Source organism: Amborella trichopoda, chromosome 3 (genome assembly GCF_054954075.1).
Source record: "Amborella trichopoda isolate Santa Cruz 75 chromosome 3, AtrichopodaSantaCruz75HAP2 v2.0, whole genome shotgun sequence".
In the NCBI taxonomy this organism is placed as follows: Eukaryota; Viridiplantae; Streptophyta; class Magnoliopsida; order Amborellales; family Amborellaceae; genus Amborella; species Amborella trichopoda.
In genome coordinates, this window is record NC_142338.1 from 46,661,349 (window position 1) to 46,680,068 (window position 18,720).

An 18,720-nucleotide genomic window follows, 5' to 3' on the forward strand; every position below is an offset into this window, starting at 1 on the left:
TTTATCGTCTTTTAGTGGAAATTTAAAATGCCAACAGTCATTCCATTTCATATGGTTTGGACCATAAATGTTGGAAAAAATTGTTGTATAGTTCAGGAAACCACATGAAGAACTTATGCGAATGTGGGAAGTATATTTGCAACCGCATACATGCATCGTTTGCTCCACATGTACTTATACCATTGAAAAAATATCAACAAATAATCAAATTGCCACATATCTTTCATATAATTGCAAATGCTGGGAGGAGGTCAAGAATCTCTTTTCAAGGAGTGGCTTGAAAATTCCCCGAGCCCATATGGTTTCCTGTTGTTCCTTTTTAAGAAATTTTGGTCTATGGTGAAAAGAGATTTAATGGAAATGGTGGAAGTTTTCTAGGCAGGGGGAGTTGTTGATAAGTCTATAAACTCTACTTATATTGCCCTCATACCCAAAAAATCCAGTATTGCTCTTGCCATTCAACCAATTAGTTTATTTGCTAGTCTCTACGAGATCATTGCTAAGATTTTGGTTGAAAGACTGAAACAATTCATTTCTGATGTTGTTTTGAGAACAGCGGATGCATTCATTAGAAGTAGAACGATCACATATAGTATTTTCGTATCTTAAGAGTATATTCATTCAAGAGTAGAAGCAACTCCAGGGGGTTTCACTTTTGCTGGATATAGAAAAAGCCTATGATCGTGTAAAATGAAGAATATTCATAGAAATTATGAGGTGTATGGGATTTGGGATCAGATGGAGGAATTTGATTCTTAGGTGCTTTAGTAGCACTCATTTCCCCGTTTTTTGGATCCTTTGAAGCATCTAGGGAGCTTAGACAAGGATATCCACTCTTCACTTTTTTGTTTCCATTGGTGGTTGAGAGCTTGAGCCTTATGCTGCATAATGTGGCTCATAGGGGTCGTTTCTCGGGGTTTAGAGTGGCCGTAAATGGTCTTTATATTACGCACTCGCAATATGTAAATGGTATTTTGATTTTTTGTGATGAAAATACAGGTCAAATTATAAACATTCGAAGGTTTTTGAGGTGTTTGGAATCCGCGATTGGTTTAAAGGTAAATTTTCAGAAAACTAATCTCGTTGGAGCATGTGATGAGGATTTGGTGGCACAATTGGCTGGTATTATGGAGTGCAAAGTTGAGACTTTACCAATCAAGTATTTGGGCCTCCTAATATCAGACACAAGACTATTGAGATCTTCTAGGGATCCTATTATCAATAGGATACAAGTTAAGCTAGGTATATGAAAATCGAAGGTTCTATCTCTTTGGGGAAGACACACCCTTATTAACCCATCTACGGCCAACACACCTATTCATCAAATGTCTTTTTTTTTATGCCAGCAAATAGTGGCAAAACATATAGAGCAGTTGATGATGAAGTTTTCACAGGGTTCTTTGGAAACGAAAATAAATTTCATTTGGTCGCTGGGATAGGGTTTGTATTTCAAAATGTATGGGAGGATTGGGGGTAATGAGGTTGAAGTTTATTAACCACACTTTATTGTCAAAAAAGTGGTGCAAATGAAAATCATCTATCGAAGAGGGTAGAAGGGGACAACTATGGGCATGGAGGCCTAGCAACGAGAATCTCATATATGGAAGGTTGTTTCAAGTTGTAAGTTAATTGTTAAGCATCATTCCAGGTGGGTGGTGGGGAGATGCGATAAGGTGCAATTCAGGAATCATAAATGGGTTGGCGATCGACCTTTAAAATGGAGTTTTCCAGATGTTTTTTGCAAGGTGGTAAATAAGCAAGCGATGGTGGAAGATAATTTTGAAAAAATGGTCTTGAACTCTACTTGGAATGTTAGTTGTTCTTATAATAGAGTTTCAGACTATCAGCTGAAGGAATTGCTGAATCAATTGGAAGGGATCTATGTATCACAAAATGCAGATGATAAATTGGTGTGGGAAGAAGAATCTAACGGCAAGTCCTAGGTGAAATCAATGTACATGCTGTTGTTTCATTATCAGCTGTATTTGTCTCAACACGTACTTGATAAGATTTGGGTATGGAAGGTCCCCAAGAAGGTTCAGTCTTTCGTATGGATTTTTACGCAAGATAGAGTACTGATTATAGATAATTTAAAAAAGAAGGGGAAGATATTGCCCAATATGTCTTACAACTTTTTGTAAGACAGATAAAAGACAATAGAATGCATCTCTTCCTGCATTGTCCATTCACCTCTTCCATTTGGATATGGGCTTTTGGAGTTATTGGATTTCTTTTGGCACTGACTCGAAACCAGGTGGATATTTTGGTAGCCTTTGAGATTGATAGATTACGAAAGGTGGGGAGAAGTATCTAGGGGATTTTCTGTGCAGCTATCTCATGGGATATTTGGCTTGAAAGAAACGAGAAAACATTTGAAAGAATTATTTCCAGCAGGGTGAATCTAAAAGAATATTTTTTACATAAGGTGAGAGAATGGTTTTCAATCACAAAAGAAGGGCAATGTATTTCTAAAGTAGATAGTGGTGAACTTACAAAATATTATTAACTTCACATAGTTCAGGTTACCCCAAAACTCATATGGCAGCCACCACCATTGGGAAGCATAAAACTGAATTTTGATGGGAGATCACAAGAGAGAACCCGGGACCAGCAGGATATGGTTGAGTTGTTAAAGATTGCAACGGGGCTGTTATTTTTTCCTATGCTGGGCCATGTGACTGGGTATTAGCAAATCAAGCAGAGTTCTATGCTATACTTCAAGGCTTAAAATTGGTTCATCATAGGCAATTAGCAACTGCTTGTATTATTGAAGGAGACTCCCAAAATGTGATCAACTAGTGCACAAACGTCTCCATAACTCCTTGGCGGCTTAAGTCCTTATGGCTGGAGGTTATGGATCTTTACAATTCTCTCCAAGTGTCCTTCATCCAATATATCATGAATCCAATGCTTAAGCTGATAATTTGGTGCGTAGGGGAGTGGATCTGATAGGGTGGATTGTTAGTGATATTTTAATTGTGTAATTCGCTGTATTTCTCTATGATATTAATAAAAGCGCAGTAATATTTTCAAAATAAAAAATAAAAAATTCAAAGTGGTTAAATGATCTTATTTAACATTATGAACAGTTATTTAAGTTTTATTTAACTTCAATACCTCCTTAAAAATATATTAAAAATGTATCCAGTTTTAGGTTTGAGACCCTACAATAGTAGGACATTTTTATAATTTGCCTCAAAGGAGTGGGCACGGCCCAAATGATGATATCCATGTTTGTTTAAGGTAAGAAACATTTAAAAATGATGACAATATCCATGTTTGTTCAAAGGTAAGAAATATTGAACAAGGCATTACTATAAAAAGAAAAATGAGCTATTTGTTGGTAACCTTGACCAACCAGTTGTTTCATCATAATCTGGCAGTTCTAAGTGAAATGAAACTTAAAAAGTCACCTTCCTAATTTCCAAGAGTGGCCTTAAGATAAAGGGACACTAACCTCCTTTATCTCTAAGGGAAGTGTTGGAAAATTGGGATGGGTGAAACATGGGCTGTAGAGTGTGGTCGTGGAGGTCTTAAAATAAATAAAGATGGAATAACCTTCCTGTTTTTTAGCCTGTATTTTGCAACCCTTATTATAAAAACGATGTGTAAAAAGATCGACCAGGCAAAACAGCCCTTGAGATATATGAAAAAAAAAGAGAAGACCACGATAAAAAACTTGCCTATTATTGTATGATATAGGCAACCCTATTGAGCACTAGAGCTGCTTGAAAGTAGAGAGAGAGAGAGGGGACATGAATTTTAGAGAGAGAATGACAGTCGGAGAAATTGGGAAGAGAGAAGGAGAGAGAAGACGAGTTGGTAAAAAGGTGTTAAAAAAGAAAGGTATAAATCGTAGTTACCAGGAGCGGGAGCATTGGATAGATGACTGTCGGAAGTTTCGGAGCTTGGGAAATGAGTTTTGGTGAGGGTAGAAGTTACGGATCGAGATCCCGATACATTGCGATCGAGATCCCGACAAATTGGGATCGAGATCCCTATTTAACGGGAACACGTTCTATGTATTTACGGAATGAGATCCCGTTTGATTAGGGAGCGAGATCCCGTTTGAATAGGGAGCGAGATCTTGATACATTGGGATCGAGATCCCTATTTGACAGGAATGCGTTACATGTAATATGGGATTGCACTACCATGTCTATTAGGATCGTGCTCCCGTCGACAACAAGAATGAGATCCCATTAAATGTTAAGTGTCGCTCCTATCTAAATAATACCACGATCCTATTTGGTTAGGATTGAGCTCCATTCATTGTAGGATCGCGTTCCGTACACTGGTGGTCTGTCCCCCGATCGCAGAACTCCATTTGTATGAAGAACCCAATTCTATTACACATGGATTCGTGCACCAACTAAGCACTGTGGCCGGTTCCTATACAAATGTGATATCAATTTGGTTAAATGTAGAAACCATTGTTCTATGTATCAATGACCCATACGGCTAGATCCATGCACAAACAATCGTAGATGTCCATGGATTAATTACATCCCATTAATCTAGTATGAAATAAAGTATTCTAATGCTATGAAAGATTAATGTTAGTATTGTTCAAATTCGCATATATTATACGAAATAAGCTTTACGTTGGTATTTGTATATATGGAAATATATTATCGAGGATTTAGGTACCATTTAGATACAACCTAAGCTTATATGATTACTGTTAGGCTTAAATTCAGGAAATGCATCACCGTTATTTTTTTGGGAGAAATAACCATATGAAAATTTTACTAAAAATATTAATTTTTATATTTAAATGTTATTTTTATTTAAGAAGTTTCTTTTAGAAAGTTATAAAATGGTAAAATAAATTTATTCAAAGATTCAAAAAAATTATTGTTATAGAAATAAAGGTAATATATATATATATATATATATATATATATATATATATATATATATGAAAACACGACGCATTGCCTATAGGTGAAAACGAACAGTGATTTTGCCTAACCCCCATCGCTGTCCAAAGTTCATCGTGCGGTCACAATTGTTCGGTAATGTTTTATTTTTCATTTTTTTTTTACAAATCAAAATGATCTTAAAGTTAGAATGTGTATTCATAAAAAATAAGAAAATCTTCGAAAAATATAAAAAAAAATATTTTACATGAAAAATATTGACCAAAATACCCCCGAAACATTTTGGGGGTATTTTGGTCAATTTTGTTTCTGCGGATAATTTTTTTTAATATTTTTATTAGATGCGCCTCAATAAGATGTACATACTCGCTGAATTTTAAGTCATTTTAATTTGTAGAAAAAAAATGAAAAATAAAATACTACTAGACAATTATGACCGTGTGATAAAATTTGGACGGTGATAAGAATAAGCAAAATCATTGTACATAAATCTTACCTGGACACAAATAGTGCTACTACCATGACCCCAACCCCATTCTCGCTTAAGCTTTAGTTGGAGCACAAATGATGCTACTACACGACTCCAACCCCAAACCCATCCTTGAAGATCTTAGGTGGGGGCACAAGTGGTACTACGCCAACCCCATTTTCCAGTTTGATTGCTTTGTTGCGTGCATTGTGCTCACCATGTCATGCCACTTGCGTTTACGTAATCGGACAAAAGGATGTCTGCGTCATTGTTCTCGTTGTTTGTGTAATTGGATAATACCGCTGCCCAACATCTGTGTAGAGAGAGAGAACGAAAGTGTGAGAGAGAAAGAGAGTTGTTATTTGTGGATGATAGTGAAAACAGAGAGATCGCAACGGGATTATCGGAGAATAGAGATTGATACGAGAGGGCGGGGCGCTCTTAAATTACATTTATTTAGTTTTTAAAATTTATTTATTTAATTTTTTTCACTTCAGAGATAATCCATCATCCTCGTTAGTCCAGTGAGTGGTTGGAGGTTTAAGACCTCGCACCGATCCGATCCGAGGTCTTCAACCTTACACCACTTGTTTGGTATACATTATCCATAGAGTGGAATAAATCTTAACAGAGCCATCATCCTTCCATCCATTTTGGGTAAGGGAGAGAGGCAAGTAATATTGCTATACTGTTACAATGACAACAACGGGAGAGTGGCAATATACTGTTACAATGACAACAACGGGAGAGTGGCAATATACTGTTACAATGACAACAACAGGGAGAGTGGCAATATACTGTTACAATGACAACAACGGGAAAGAGGCCTTACAATGACAACAACGGTAAAGAGGGCAGAGGGATGGATGTCGAGAGAGAACAATCCCCACCAACCCTACCCTACCCTACCCTTTTCTCTCTCATCCTGTTCACGTGCCCCATCGCCCCCATTCACGCGACCTAGTCCCCACCCGTCTCAGAAACCCAACTCATCACCGTCCGATCCCTTAACACGCACCCAACCCCTGCCGTGTGGCGACTTTTCATCCAATCGACCCTCCTAAAGTCCAACAAATCACGTGGGGAGCGGCACTGTTTGAGAGCGGCCTAATCGATGTGACACTTCCAACTCCAAATATATTCCGGTTTGATAATAACTACAACATTCAGATGGCATGCCCCGCATGCGCTACAAAGTTTGGCTCGGGTCGACTCCCTTATCTCTTCAACGAGGCACGAGATGGGAGGGGATAAAGTCCGGCGCTCCGGTCGACTTGTTCATGTCAGCAAATATACTTATAGACCTGGTTTTTATGCCCCGCATATTGTAGAAATGTAATAAATATGTTATTTAAATATAATTTGATTTTAATTTTTAAAGAATATATTGTTTAATATTAAGATCATGAATATGAAAAATAAAAATAAAAAAAATTAAAATTAATAATTATATTAAAAAAATATTTGGATTGTTAGTTACATTTGTTTTTAGATAAACCACCCATTTGCATCTATCTTCAATATTGATGCGTTATACCTTTGGACCGCATATTGTATAAATGCGGTCCAACCCCCCCATGCAACAATTTTCCTTCTAAAGTATTGAACTATAAATTAGAATTTAAATCATGGTGGGGTCATTTTAGTGCTTCAGCATAGTGTGATTCTAACATTTTTAGAGTTTTTCAGATTGGGCTGCTTGGAAAAAAATATGGATCATCTTTAGGGCTTCAAATCTGTTTTTGTTTTTCTTTTCTGGACCCATGAGTTTTCCAGATAAACGCAATGCGGAGTTCTAGGTCCTCAATCGATATATTGAATAGGGTTTTAATGTGCCATTGCATGAAATTGCAGCTGCATCAAAATCCTGATATTAAAAAATTCAACAAACAAATAAACAAAAGAGACTACTTTGCCACCTAAGTTTTTAGTAATCAGATAGCACATCAATTAATGCGGGCTACTTGATGTTGAGAGCGCATTGTGATTAATGAATTAATGACCTTAAACACCAATTTGGGGTCCATTAACATGTTGCGAATAGAAATCTTGAATGTTAAAACACACACACCGTAAGAATACAAAAATTTGTATAGTTCATCCCAACGGGCCTATTCTCTAAACAATCAAATTAGAGCTTACCTAGTGTCGAGAAAGACGGTTCCTATAGAGACTTTGGGTAGTAGTCCCTCGTAGTGAGAGAAAGTTCCAATTGCTTTAAAGTTTCACTTCTTGGATAATTGTTCAGTTGTGGAATAGAGCTGGGAAATTGGTGAGTAAAAGGGTTGCTGGACTAGATTTTAGGGTGTTGTTTGTATAGAACCTAGGCTCTAAACAATCAAATTAGAGCCTACCTTCAAATAGTATCAAGAAATGTGGTTTCAACATTGGAAATCTTTGTGATAGCCTTAACATATATTTTAATTTTTATTTATGAAGTTTAAAGCTTCAAATATAGTGTAGATCGACATATCTATGAAAATATGAAAATTGACGGTAAAAAAATGCACTACAAATATACTATTTATAAAACTTGAAATCAATTTTTTTCTCATGTCCATGCATCTTGATATCAAGATGATCAATTTGAAGATATTTGGGCATCAAAACAATCTCTTCTAGTGAAATTTTTGCTGTAGGCTCTAATTTGATTGTTTAGAGCTTCAGTTCTATCTAAACTTTTATTTGATATATATATATATATATATCATGAATCCCGTAGAAAATAGGAAACCCATAATATCACATTTATCTCAAATTTAATATGTAACTAAGAGTCCTAATCTAGTTTGACTTAAATAGGTAACCCAACTAACTTAAGAAACTAATCAATATCAATACAAACCTATATTGTTATGTGTAGAAGCTCTAAACCCGATGGGTTGCTTTTTTTGGCAAATAATGTATGAGAAATAAAACACGAAACACATACCATAAGAATACAATGATTATCGTGGTTTACTCCAGAAGAGGTACATCCACAGGCATAGAAAACTGAAATCCACCCAACCAATGAAAATTACATCATAGATTTTGGGACATAGAATTACTTCTCTAACCTTCGACAAAACCAGGTGAGCAAACCCTTTTAAGCCACCTCCCGACTGACGTCGTAGTCGTTCTTCTTTTTCTTTACTTTTGGTAATCATTATTGACGACATCATATAGAAAAGCGAGAGCAACGAGAAACTAACTAAAAGAGGAAGCCATCCAAAATTTATATAGAAACCGCTTCTCTACAAGAAACCAGCTCCTCAATCTTTAGAGTCTATATAGAGAAATATTGTGATGATGCTCCATCTAATATGAAATCTATAGTTTGGTTATGTCACAACGTTGGAAGTTCTTTAAACTTTGAGCTAGGTCGGAAAAAGTTTATATAGAGCCGAGACTCTAAACAATCAAATAGGAGCCCACCTTAAATTTTTCATTAGTGGAAGTTGTTTTGATGCCCAAATATCATCAAATTGATCATCTCGACATCAAAATGCATGGATATGAGAACAAAATGGATTTCAAGTTTTGAAAATAATGCATTTTGTAACACATTTTTGGAACATCAATTTTTAAGATTTTCAAGTTTTCATAGATCTGCTTGATCTACATTATTTTTGAAACTTTAAATTTTACAATTAAATATGAAAATATATTTTAAGGCCATCACAAAGATTTCCAATATTGAAACTACATTTATCGACACCGTATAAAGGTGCGTTTAACTTTGATTGTTTAGAACCTCGGTTCTATAGGTACCATACCCTTAAATACAACCACTAACTGTCAAGATTATTGGTGACCACCTTGTCGTAAATGGTCCCATTATATACCTGGACAAGAAGATAAAAAACAAGTGGGCAATTTATGAGAGTATTGAGCGCCGCCTCTCCCCGTGAACCCATGTAATTGGAGACCATATTTGGCCTAATGAGTACCCAATAATTGGCCCCTCACTCGTGGTCCCCACGTGCCTAGTAGAACAATGATTTCACCTGTCATCCAGTCCCCTATGATTGGGTCCGCTCACCACATGGCATCATATAATTGGTCCACGTGTTGGGAAGTTCACGAGGTAGGCACGTGAAGTGGTAGAGGCCCCCAATCATTTGATAGGGACTCTGGGCTGGACCATCATACCAGCTGGGATCTTTGAATCTTAAGTTTTTGAGATTTTTTTTTTTTAACTCGAGTTTTAATTTTTTTCAATCCTTTTTTATATAGAAAATAAAATGAAAAAGGGTGAACGACAAAAAAGATGAAAAATCAAGATAAATGATGACCAAAACACCTAAAAGAAACAGGAAAGTTGAAAGTATTGTCTAATATTCTTCCGTCAAGTTAAGAGAGCAAGTTCATTAATTGGTTAGGGAAAATAGTTTGTTTTTTTTTTCTTTTAATGTTGTTTGGGGAAAATAGTTTGCAATTGGACTTTGATCTCTTTTTTTTTTCTTTTTTTGTTTTGTTTTAAGGAAATAGACTTTGATCTTTTTTCAAAAGACACCGACTGCCTCACAGTTGGTTTCTTAAAATTTTATTTATAGAACCTTTTGGTTGTTATAAAATCTTAAATCATCTTGGGCTCAATATTTAACAATTTTTTTAAGTCTGTGTGATTTTCCAACGTAAGACTAAAATCAATTGAACATGAACCTTCAATTTTAATTTTTTTTTCAATTTAAATTTGTATATGATGTTCCTTCAGGAGCATAGTTTGCTTCTATTCCTTCGGTCAGAAGACCAACTTGGAGGGAATTTTTATCTGAAATTTTGGTAACCATTTAAGAATTGTTAGATGATTAATTAAGAGAAAAAAAAGTTTGAAATTTGAATTTTTTTAACACTTGGATCTTACCATCTAAAAATTAGATGGTCTCCATTCAAATCTCAAGGCGTTATTATTTTTAATGTACAGAGGATGCAATTGGGAATTTCTTTATTAAAGTTAATATATAGGTTAAAGAGGTTACATCCCAAAATTTAAGGTCTTAAAATTCATTGTAGGTTGGGTCTACCAGAGGGAGTAAATGACCGTTCTACTCGCCAGGGCGTAGGACAACTTTTAGCTATTATTAATATTATATAGTTAGTATGAAATGTTGTGCCTCCCTTACAAGTCACATGGACTGGTGTACCCTAATAGGACCCGCGGCGATCTCGTGTCTTAAAACCTCTCATCAAAATAAGAGGCATGAAATCAATAACTGCCAATTTTTTTTTTGTTCCTTACAGGTTCTCAGTCAACTCTCTCTCTCTCTCAAATTTTTTGTATTTCTCAACTTGATTCTATTCTCTCTCTTTCCAGAAATTCTCTCTTTTTTTCTCAATATATTATATGAGAAACAAAAGAACTCATGCAAATAATTTGTATTAGGGTGGGGTTTGTATCGAGCCGAAGCTCTAAACAATGAAACTAGAGCCCACCTTTAAATAGTGTCAAGAAATGTGTTTCAATACCAAAAAACTTTGTGATAGCCTTAAAATATATTGTTATTTTTAATTATAAAATTTTAAACATAGTGTAGACTAAGCGGATCTATGAAAACTTGAAAAACTTGAAAATTGACCGTAAAAAAATGCATTACAAGATCCACTATTTTCAAAACTTGAAATCTATGTTTTTCTCATGTCCATGCATTTTGATGCCGAGATGATCAATTTGAAGATATTTGAGCATCAAAACAACCTCTTATAATTAAATTTTTGATGTAGGCTCTAATTTGATTGTTTAGAGCCTCGGCTCTATATAAATTTTTCCCCTTATATTATATTGCAGTAAATGAGTTTCATTTCCTAAATAATACTTTTATTTTTTAAGACTTGCTTTGATTTTGTAGGTGGTTGGGATAAAATGATATTATATGATTTATTTCTTCAACAAAAAAAGAAGAAAAAGACCAATCATAATAATGGACAATAATAACAACAAAGCATAACAATTAAAATAATAACGATTATTTGAAGTCCATAAAACTTAACAGTATTTATCCTCTTTCTTTCTTTCTTTCTTTCCTCTTTCTTATGTAATGGATTCCTATTTGAAAAGTACTTTCAGACTGATTCGAAGAATTTATATATTTATTAAAAATATTTATAATTACAACAAAAAATGTACAAGAAAATAAATAATACACGTAACATCCTTGGAAAAGAGGTCTGATAGGTAATCATTAAGGGCAAAAAGGCTTGGGTTATTGTCAAATAAACATGGTGGTATTTTAGTCATTATAACAATGACGTAAGCTTTGCCTTTGCCATCAAATCCTGAACCTGACTGTCGGTCAGGAAAGAAAAACCCCAAAAGTTATATCCGAATTTAATTGGTCCGATTTTACATTATCTGTTTATTTTCCACGAAAACAAACAGAAACTTGGATTTTTTGGACATCAATAGAAAACCCCATCCTTTTCTCCATCCCTTTATAAAGGCCACCAAGCTTCTTCATCCATGCTCCATACACCAAAACCAGGGCACCTTCCAAATTTACCAATTTCCCCCAGATTTAGTTAGGGTCACAATGGACTTGGCCCTATCGATCGGAGACTCAACGGCGTATGCGAAGGAAATTACTGAAAGATCGTGGATTTCCGGCCTTGAAATGACCAGAAATTTTCAAGGGAAAGAAACCCATTCAAGAACTCTTCCAGTGCAGCTTGATCTCCTCCCTCTAGCCCCATTTCCTCGCTCATCTAGACCACAGAATACAAATCCTATTGATCATGGTATATTTTGTCTTATTGTTTATTTTATTTGTCTAATCTTTATTTATTGTGAATGATCTATTTATTTGTTTATTCATTTAATCTTATCTTCTCTTTGTTGTAGTGGGCATGGTTTGGTGTGGGGATTCTAGTAGATGCACCTCTTAGGAGTTGAACTTTTTACATTATGTTTTGTGAATGTGTTTTGGAAATGTAATAATAGACTTTCTTTCCATTTTTTTTTGATAGAGAAGACCAATATTTCATGTGGCCCTTTGTAAATTGATCTTCTCCTATGGGGTGGATCTTGATATTTTGACATTTTTGGGTATTATTTTATTTTATAGGTTTTGATGATAGGGTTATCTTCCAATAGTAGTTGGTTTTAAGAATGAGGGGATATGTGCCCTTTTTGAAGTCGATCTTCATATAATTAATGTGTAATTTTCTTAAGGGAATGTAGTTTTAGTATGCATCGGTGTCTTATCTGATATTCTCTCTCTATTTATAGAAAGGGAGAGTTTCTCTTTCTAGAGAGAGAAAGATTTCCTCTACCTTCCCCACTTATGGCCTCATGCTTAAAACAAGAGAGGCAGCGATCCACATCTAATCCTGCATTCTATTTTTATCCACCATACGAGAGAGAGGGGGTTTAGCCCTAATCATGAATAAGTTAAAAATGGGAATGGAAATGGGAAGAAAGCTAATAAATTCCTAAATTAAGCAAAATATGTGTTCAGCTTCTCCACTATCTATCACTCTTTCAACCATCAACATCTCTCTTTCAAATATGAAAGCACACAAGTTCAAGCCATCTCTCTCTCTATTTCAAATGAAAATTAGGACTCTTTTTTTTCCCTTAAGGTACACGTCCACCCTCTCCATTTTAGCTTCAAAGTAAAAATACTCTCTCTCTCATAATCGTTAGATCGATTTGGATTCAATCTGGATCATTGAGCTTACACTATTCCATCAAAACATAGTTTGAACGGATTCAATCCGTAATACTTTTGCCGACACCATCAAAAGCAACAACCCTCTCCTCCGTCCCACGGACAAAAACTTCCCCGTAAAGTTGCTTGACACATCACATCTTATTCTTACTTATCAAAATGTCATTTTTCTCTCATCCTAAAATCCCCAACTTTCTTTCTGCTCCCCAAAATTATGATGAAATAAATGTTATTTCAGGGCAAATCGACATGAACCAGACCCCGCCAACGAGCTCAACTGATTATTCACGAGCTCCAATGAGCGAGACAGAAGGAGATAGAGTCTCTTGTGATGAAGGAGAGAGCACAGGAGGAGGAGAGGGATCGACAAGAAAGAAGCTGCGTCTTTCTAAGGAGCAATCTGCTTATCTTGAAGAAAGCTTCAAAGAACACAATACTCTCAATCCGGTAAGGCGGTAATCCTTTCTAAGCCAGTATTCTGATACTCGGCCAAGGCCACTCGGATTTGGTCGAGTAACTCGGAGTTTTGGAAGAATAGGTTGTACAACATGTTTATAAATTTTATTTATGTTAATAAGGCAAATTTATGTCAAATATGTTTAGATGGCTCCGCTGTTTCTCCTGACGCATATGTTTTAGAGTGGCCAGGGTTGAAATTTGCTAGCAAACATCACTTTTTCAAAGATGGACTTATAATAATAAATAAATAATAATAAAAAAAAACATAAATTATGGGCCCCAATAATCAAACCCTACGCCTCTTGGAAGGAGGCACCTTTATCCGGCGGCATACCTTAGCGGAGTCGATTTTCCAAACACTGCACTAAACTTCATATTTATTTCACTTATTTTATCTCTTTAGGGATTCATTTACTCCCCAATGTTTTTTCTTATTTTGAATCTGATTTTTGTATTTAGTTTGGCAGATCCTTTTATTGTGATTTTCACTGTTTACTTATATTTTTAGAAGAGTAAATGGGATGTGGAGTTTGTCTCTGATATTTTAAGTTTGGTACATGTCCAGGAAAAAGCACTGTCTAATCTCATCTACGGTTAATCTCCACTATACAAAAAAAAAAAAAGGCTTTGTACAAAGTACTTTCCTTTTTCGGTCTTCGGCTTTTAGATGTGAATTTTGTGATGGATAAATTTCTGAACTTGGTCCATAAGCTTGAGCACTTACCGAGAGAGAGAGACGCGTAATGTAATGTGACATTTCAGTATTGACTTCACAAGAGAAAGGCCTCTCGAGAAGTTGTCACGGATAAACTTTATGATTCATCGTTATCGTTTGAGCCTTATCTCAACTGAGCCTTATTTCAATTATTTTGAGTCGGCAACATAATCTTGTTATGCTATTCAACTCTATCAAGGGCCATACCTTCATACTATTTTGGGCCTTGCCCTTTTAGAGCCTTCGACTTAGACCAAATCACCCTTCTTAACATTGTACATGACCAAATCACCTATATCTATTTTCCTAATCTTATCGGCATTGTAGTTACCCCTAAATTCTTTATGTTATATTCATTCTGAGTTATATCGTTTTCTTGTCATGTCACTCTTCCATCTCAATAATTTTATTCTATGAATGTGTTGTTTCTTGATTGTCCAACATTCTATCTTCTTCTATTTTATTGGTATGTAACAATCACATAAAACTCTAGAAGCACATATCTGCTTCATCCACCTAACTCTAATTCTATGTGCAACATCTTTTTCAATCTCTTCATTATCATAGATTATCAACTTAAGATATTGAAAATAATCTCTTTTAGGTACTCTTTGGCTATCAGTCTTAACTAATTCCTTGTTTCTACTCCTATTATTATTAAAGTTAGATTTCATATATTTTGTTTTAATCTGACTAATTTTAAAACTTTTAGACTCAGATAAATCTATTGGGATTTATTAATTAGATATCTTTTGTCTTCAACCTTTTTTATATTTTTGTCACGGCATATGTTGACCTTTGAAACACATAACTAAGAGACCTTTTTGGGTTGAAATCTCATGCATCACCTTTAATTTTAAAAATAAACATTGTAAAAATGATCAGATTTTGTCAAAGAATAGATCCACTAATCACCAAATGGACAACTTATGACCACCAAAACTAAATGGGTTATGTTTTTACTTTCTTGTGTATTAAATTAAAATTGGTTATTGGATTTTGATCACCCACATGAGATTTATACGTGTGAATATTTTGAGCTCCAACGGACCCCAGCTTGTCGAAGTGGGTTTCATTTATAGTATGTCTTTGGCTTATATAATCTTTTCCGATTCGAAATAATATAATAAGATGAGATGTGTACAATCATGACCACGTGTTTCATCACCACCTATTCATTAAAGGGTCGGTGAAAAGTAGAAAGTAAGGAGTTACAATTATTTGATGGAAGTACAATTTATCAAACACCTTGAAAGATGGACTATTTAACCTTTCCCTATCTTTTTTTGATCTGTCCTAAGCTTCCAAAGCCCTCAAGGACATTGTCGGTGGGTCAGGATTTTTGCTCCACCAAAATAAAGTACCTTTAGGATACATGTGACATTACCTTTTTTTTTTTTTCTAAGTATCTCTAAATACTTTTTGAGATATTAGTATTTTTGAACATCAATATTTTTAAAAAAACGATTTTTTTTATTGGTGTTTTCAAAATGAATATCTCACTAAGTTACCCCACGTGATATTGATATTATTGAAAACTAATATCTCAAAGGTCTTATACTCTCGCAAGATATTAGTGCTTCAAAACCCAATTATCTCGTACTAAAATATAAACACCTAGTCAGGTATTGTTATTTTTTAATGCCAATATCCCACAAAATAAGTCACGTCAGGTGTTTTTGAATATCTTACACAGTCACTTGCAAGATAGAGTATTCCAAATAGTAATAAGTTTTTAAATTGAGATATTTGTATACCAAAATATTGATATCTCAAATAAGTAGTTTTTCCTATTGATCACTTCGGTTTTGATAAATTGGATAATTGAAAAGTGCGCCTTGATCAATACGTGAACCCTTATGATGTCCATGTGATGGGTACCTTGATGGAGGTTCCAAAACTAGAGAAAATAGGAAAAAAATAGAAGCATTAAACCATGGTAATGCGATGCTTAAATGGTTCACAATACACAGGCATATTTTATTTTTTGGAAAAATATAGAATGATACATATTACATAGGTACATTTTATTTTTGGGATAATATAGAACGAAATAATTTAATGTTTGGATGACCTTGGCCTTCACCATTCAACCCGTTGATGCACGGTGATAACTTGTTTAACTCAAGTCTTTAGGAAATATAAATTTACTTTATAATTTGAAAATTTTATCAAAATACTCATAAGAGGCGAATTATTCAACATCCTATCCAATTGCCACTATTTCACCTCATGATTATGTATTTTTATAGGTATTTTGAAACTAAATGATGGATTGCTAAATGGTTCAATATATGTATTTCAGTAAGGTAAAACTTACTATACATACCTATTCATATATTTTATCTACATCCCTCGTCTCTTAACTGTCCAATGTCAATTATGGTTGGATAGCTTCAACCATAATATCATGAGTGAACCATGACTTTTTGATCTCGATTTGATGTCTCATAATATTTTAATTTTAATTTTAATTAATTTTTTACAAATCATATGTACATAAATTTGGTGTATGTCATCATCTCAATGGGGTGTACTTAAAAAAAATATTAAAAAATATTTTTTAAAAAATAAAATAACTAAAATACCTTTAAAATTTTGAAGGTATTTTAGCCATTTTATTTTATCAAAAATAATTTTTATTTTTTTTAGATGTGACCTTGAGAGAGGATTGGACTCCCAAAATTGATGAAATAAAATAATATTTAGGGCATGAGATTATGATTGAGGTCGTCACTGTCCACTCAAATGGAACAGGTAGGGGTCATCATCATCTTTTACCATTCATTCATATGGAACAGCCATGAAATAGTAAATTTTTTATTGTCATTTTCATTTCTTGCACTGTCAACGTGTGAATGCATTCTTATACTTTTTCATTTTTCAAAAATAATTAATTTCTCAGAAACAAAAGCTCGCATTGGCCAAACGCCTTAAACTCCGCCCACGCCAAGTGGAAGTGTGGTTCCAAAACCGCCGTGCCAGGTAAGCTCTTTCCGTCACGTTTACTCCGGTTTCCGTCACCCTTTCTCAGTTTTCCATCCAATATTCTCATTTTTTCCTTAAATGCCCTTTCAGAACGAAGCTTAAGCAAACGGAGGTTGACTGCGAATATTTGAAGCGTTGTTGTGAAACCCTAACGGAGGAAAACCGGCGTTTACACATGGAGTTACAGGAACTCAGAGCCCTAAAGCGGTTTTCTGTTGAGAAACCTCTACACCTAGTTTTTCCGGCGGCTTCTCTTACGGTTTGCCCTTCATGTGAGCGGTTTTCGTCGCCGGACAATGGACGGAAAACCACAGGGAAAAGATTCCTCCCGTTTGCTCAGGACACATCGGCGGCTTCGTGAAAAGCGGTTTTTGGGATAAAAGAATTAGTCGCCGTCTTTTTACTGGCGTTGCAAAACCGCTTTCATGGAAAAGCGCCGGTTCCGCTCGAGATGAATTAATCTCGCCAAAATCGGGTATAAAGTGGTTTTAGAAAACCGCTTTCTGTAAGTATTATCATTTATAAATGGATATAGTTTTATTTTGTTTTCTTTTAAATTATTATAATGCCCCTGATATGGAATCCGGTGATGGAAGTCTCCCCATAAATGCTTGGCTTCCTTTTGGGGTGGTAATGGTCCCGGACCGAACTCCGACCCGAGGGATAGACCTGGAGTCCGGGTATGAATCCAAAAATTGGACCCGACGATAGGGGTGACGATGGTTTGGGTATAGGTCGGGTCCAGCTGGACCCGGACCAGGACCCAGACCCAGATCCCAATTTATTCGGCTCCAAAAGTTGGACCCATACCCGTACTCGTTGGGTCTTGGGTCTAGTTTGAGTCTATTGCCACCCTCACTATGAGCTTCTTTTTTTGTATTTTGCAATGGTGAACAACAAAGAGCTGATTTTTTAGGGGTAGGCGATTAGAGAGAGTGAGAGAGAGAGAGAGACATTTGAAATCTAGAGAGAGAGAGCTATGTCTTCAAGAAACTGAGAGAGGGAGAACTGAAGAGAGGGAGGAAGACGATGGAGTTTGGCCGTTTGGGGAAAAGTATTGAAATAATTTTAGGGTAGGGGCTTTGGCCTTTGCATAAACTAAAAATTTAGGTTTGGGTGCCAATCGGGTCGGGTATAGCAGGACCCGTACCTGGACCCCGAAATATCCGGGTATCTTTTATTGGACCCGGACCCTACCCACAGATCCAAAATTTGGACCCATACCCAGACCCGTGTCAGGTATACCCGGCGGGTATGGATCGGGTTCGGTTCCATTGCCACCTCTACCGGTTGGATTTGATGATTATCCAAAATTGCCCACATAAATAATTGGATTTGATGATTATCCAAAGTCGTTGACATAAAAAAATCCCATATTATGTGGGATTGAGATTGATAAGTTTCCTAAAAGAAAATATAATTCTAAAAAGATTAGGAAGTTGGGATGTGCTTATTGTAAATTGAAAGGTTGGTTTCTTTTAGAGAGAGAAGATTTTGGGTGGTTTCTCTAAAAAGGTTGGATTCTATTGGAGAGATAATAAGATTTTGGATGGTTTC

At 35.4% G+C, this 18,720-nt stretch overlaps 1 protein-coding gene across 2 annotated transcripts; it reads left to right on the forward strand.

Moving 5' to 3' along the window:
* Positions 1-11,716: 11,716 nt before the first annotated feature.
* On the forward strand, positions 11,717-17,720 carry LOC18443887 (homeobox-leucine zipper protein HOX19). Of its 2 annotated transcripts, none has more exons than XM_006854068.4 (4): positions 11,717-12,069; positions 13,240-13,448; positions 17,081-17,160; positions 17,254-17,720. In XM_006854068.4, exons 1-4 carry the CDS (start codon positions 11,865-11,867, stop codon positions 17,522-17,524), a joined length of 765 nt encoding a protein of 254 aa, XP_006854130.1. In that variant the 5' UTR covers positions 11,717-11,864; the 3' UTR covers positions 17,525-17,720. The 2 variants fall into 2 exon arrangements, with proteins under 2 accessions (XP_006854130.1, XP_088717073.1); XM_088860947.1 differs by lacking the exon at positions 11,717-12,069 and adding an exon at positions 12,173-13,117.
* Positions 17,721-18,720: the final 1,000 nt, after the last annotated feature.

What these genes read in the sequence shown, in the direction of transcription:
- LOC18443887 (XM_006854068.4), top strand. Translation starts at nt 11,865, where the DNA reads ATGGACTTGGCCCTATCGATCGGAGACTCAACGGCGTATGCGAAGGAA. An exon ending in AACACAATACTCTCAATCCG is followed by an intron (nt 13,449 to 17,080) that starts GTAAGGCGGTAA and finishes TTAATTTCTCAG; the next exon opens with AAACAAAAGCTCGCATTGGC. An exon ending in TTCCAAAACCGCCGTGCCAG is followed by an intron (nt 17,161 to 17,253) that starts GTAAGCTCTTTC and finishes ATGCCCTTTCAG; the next exon opens with AACGAAGCTTAAGCAAACGG.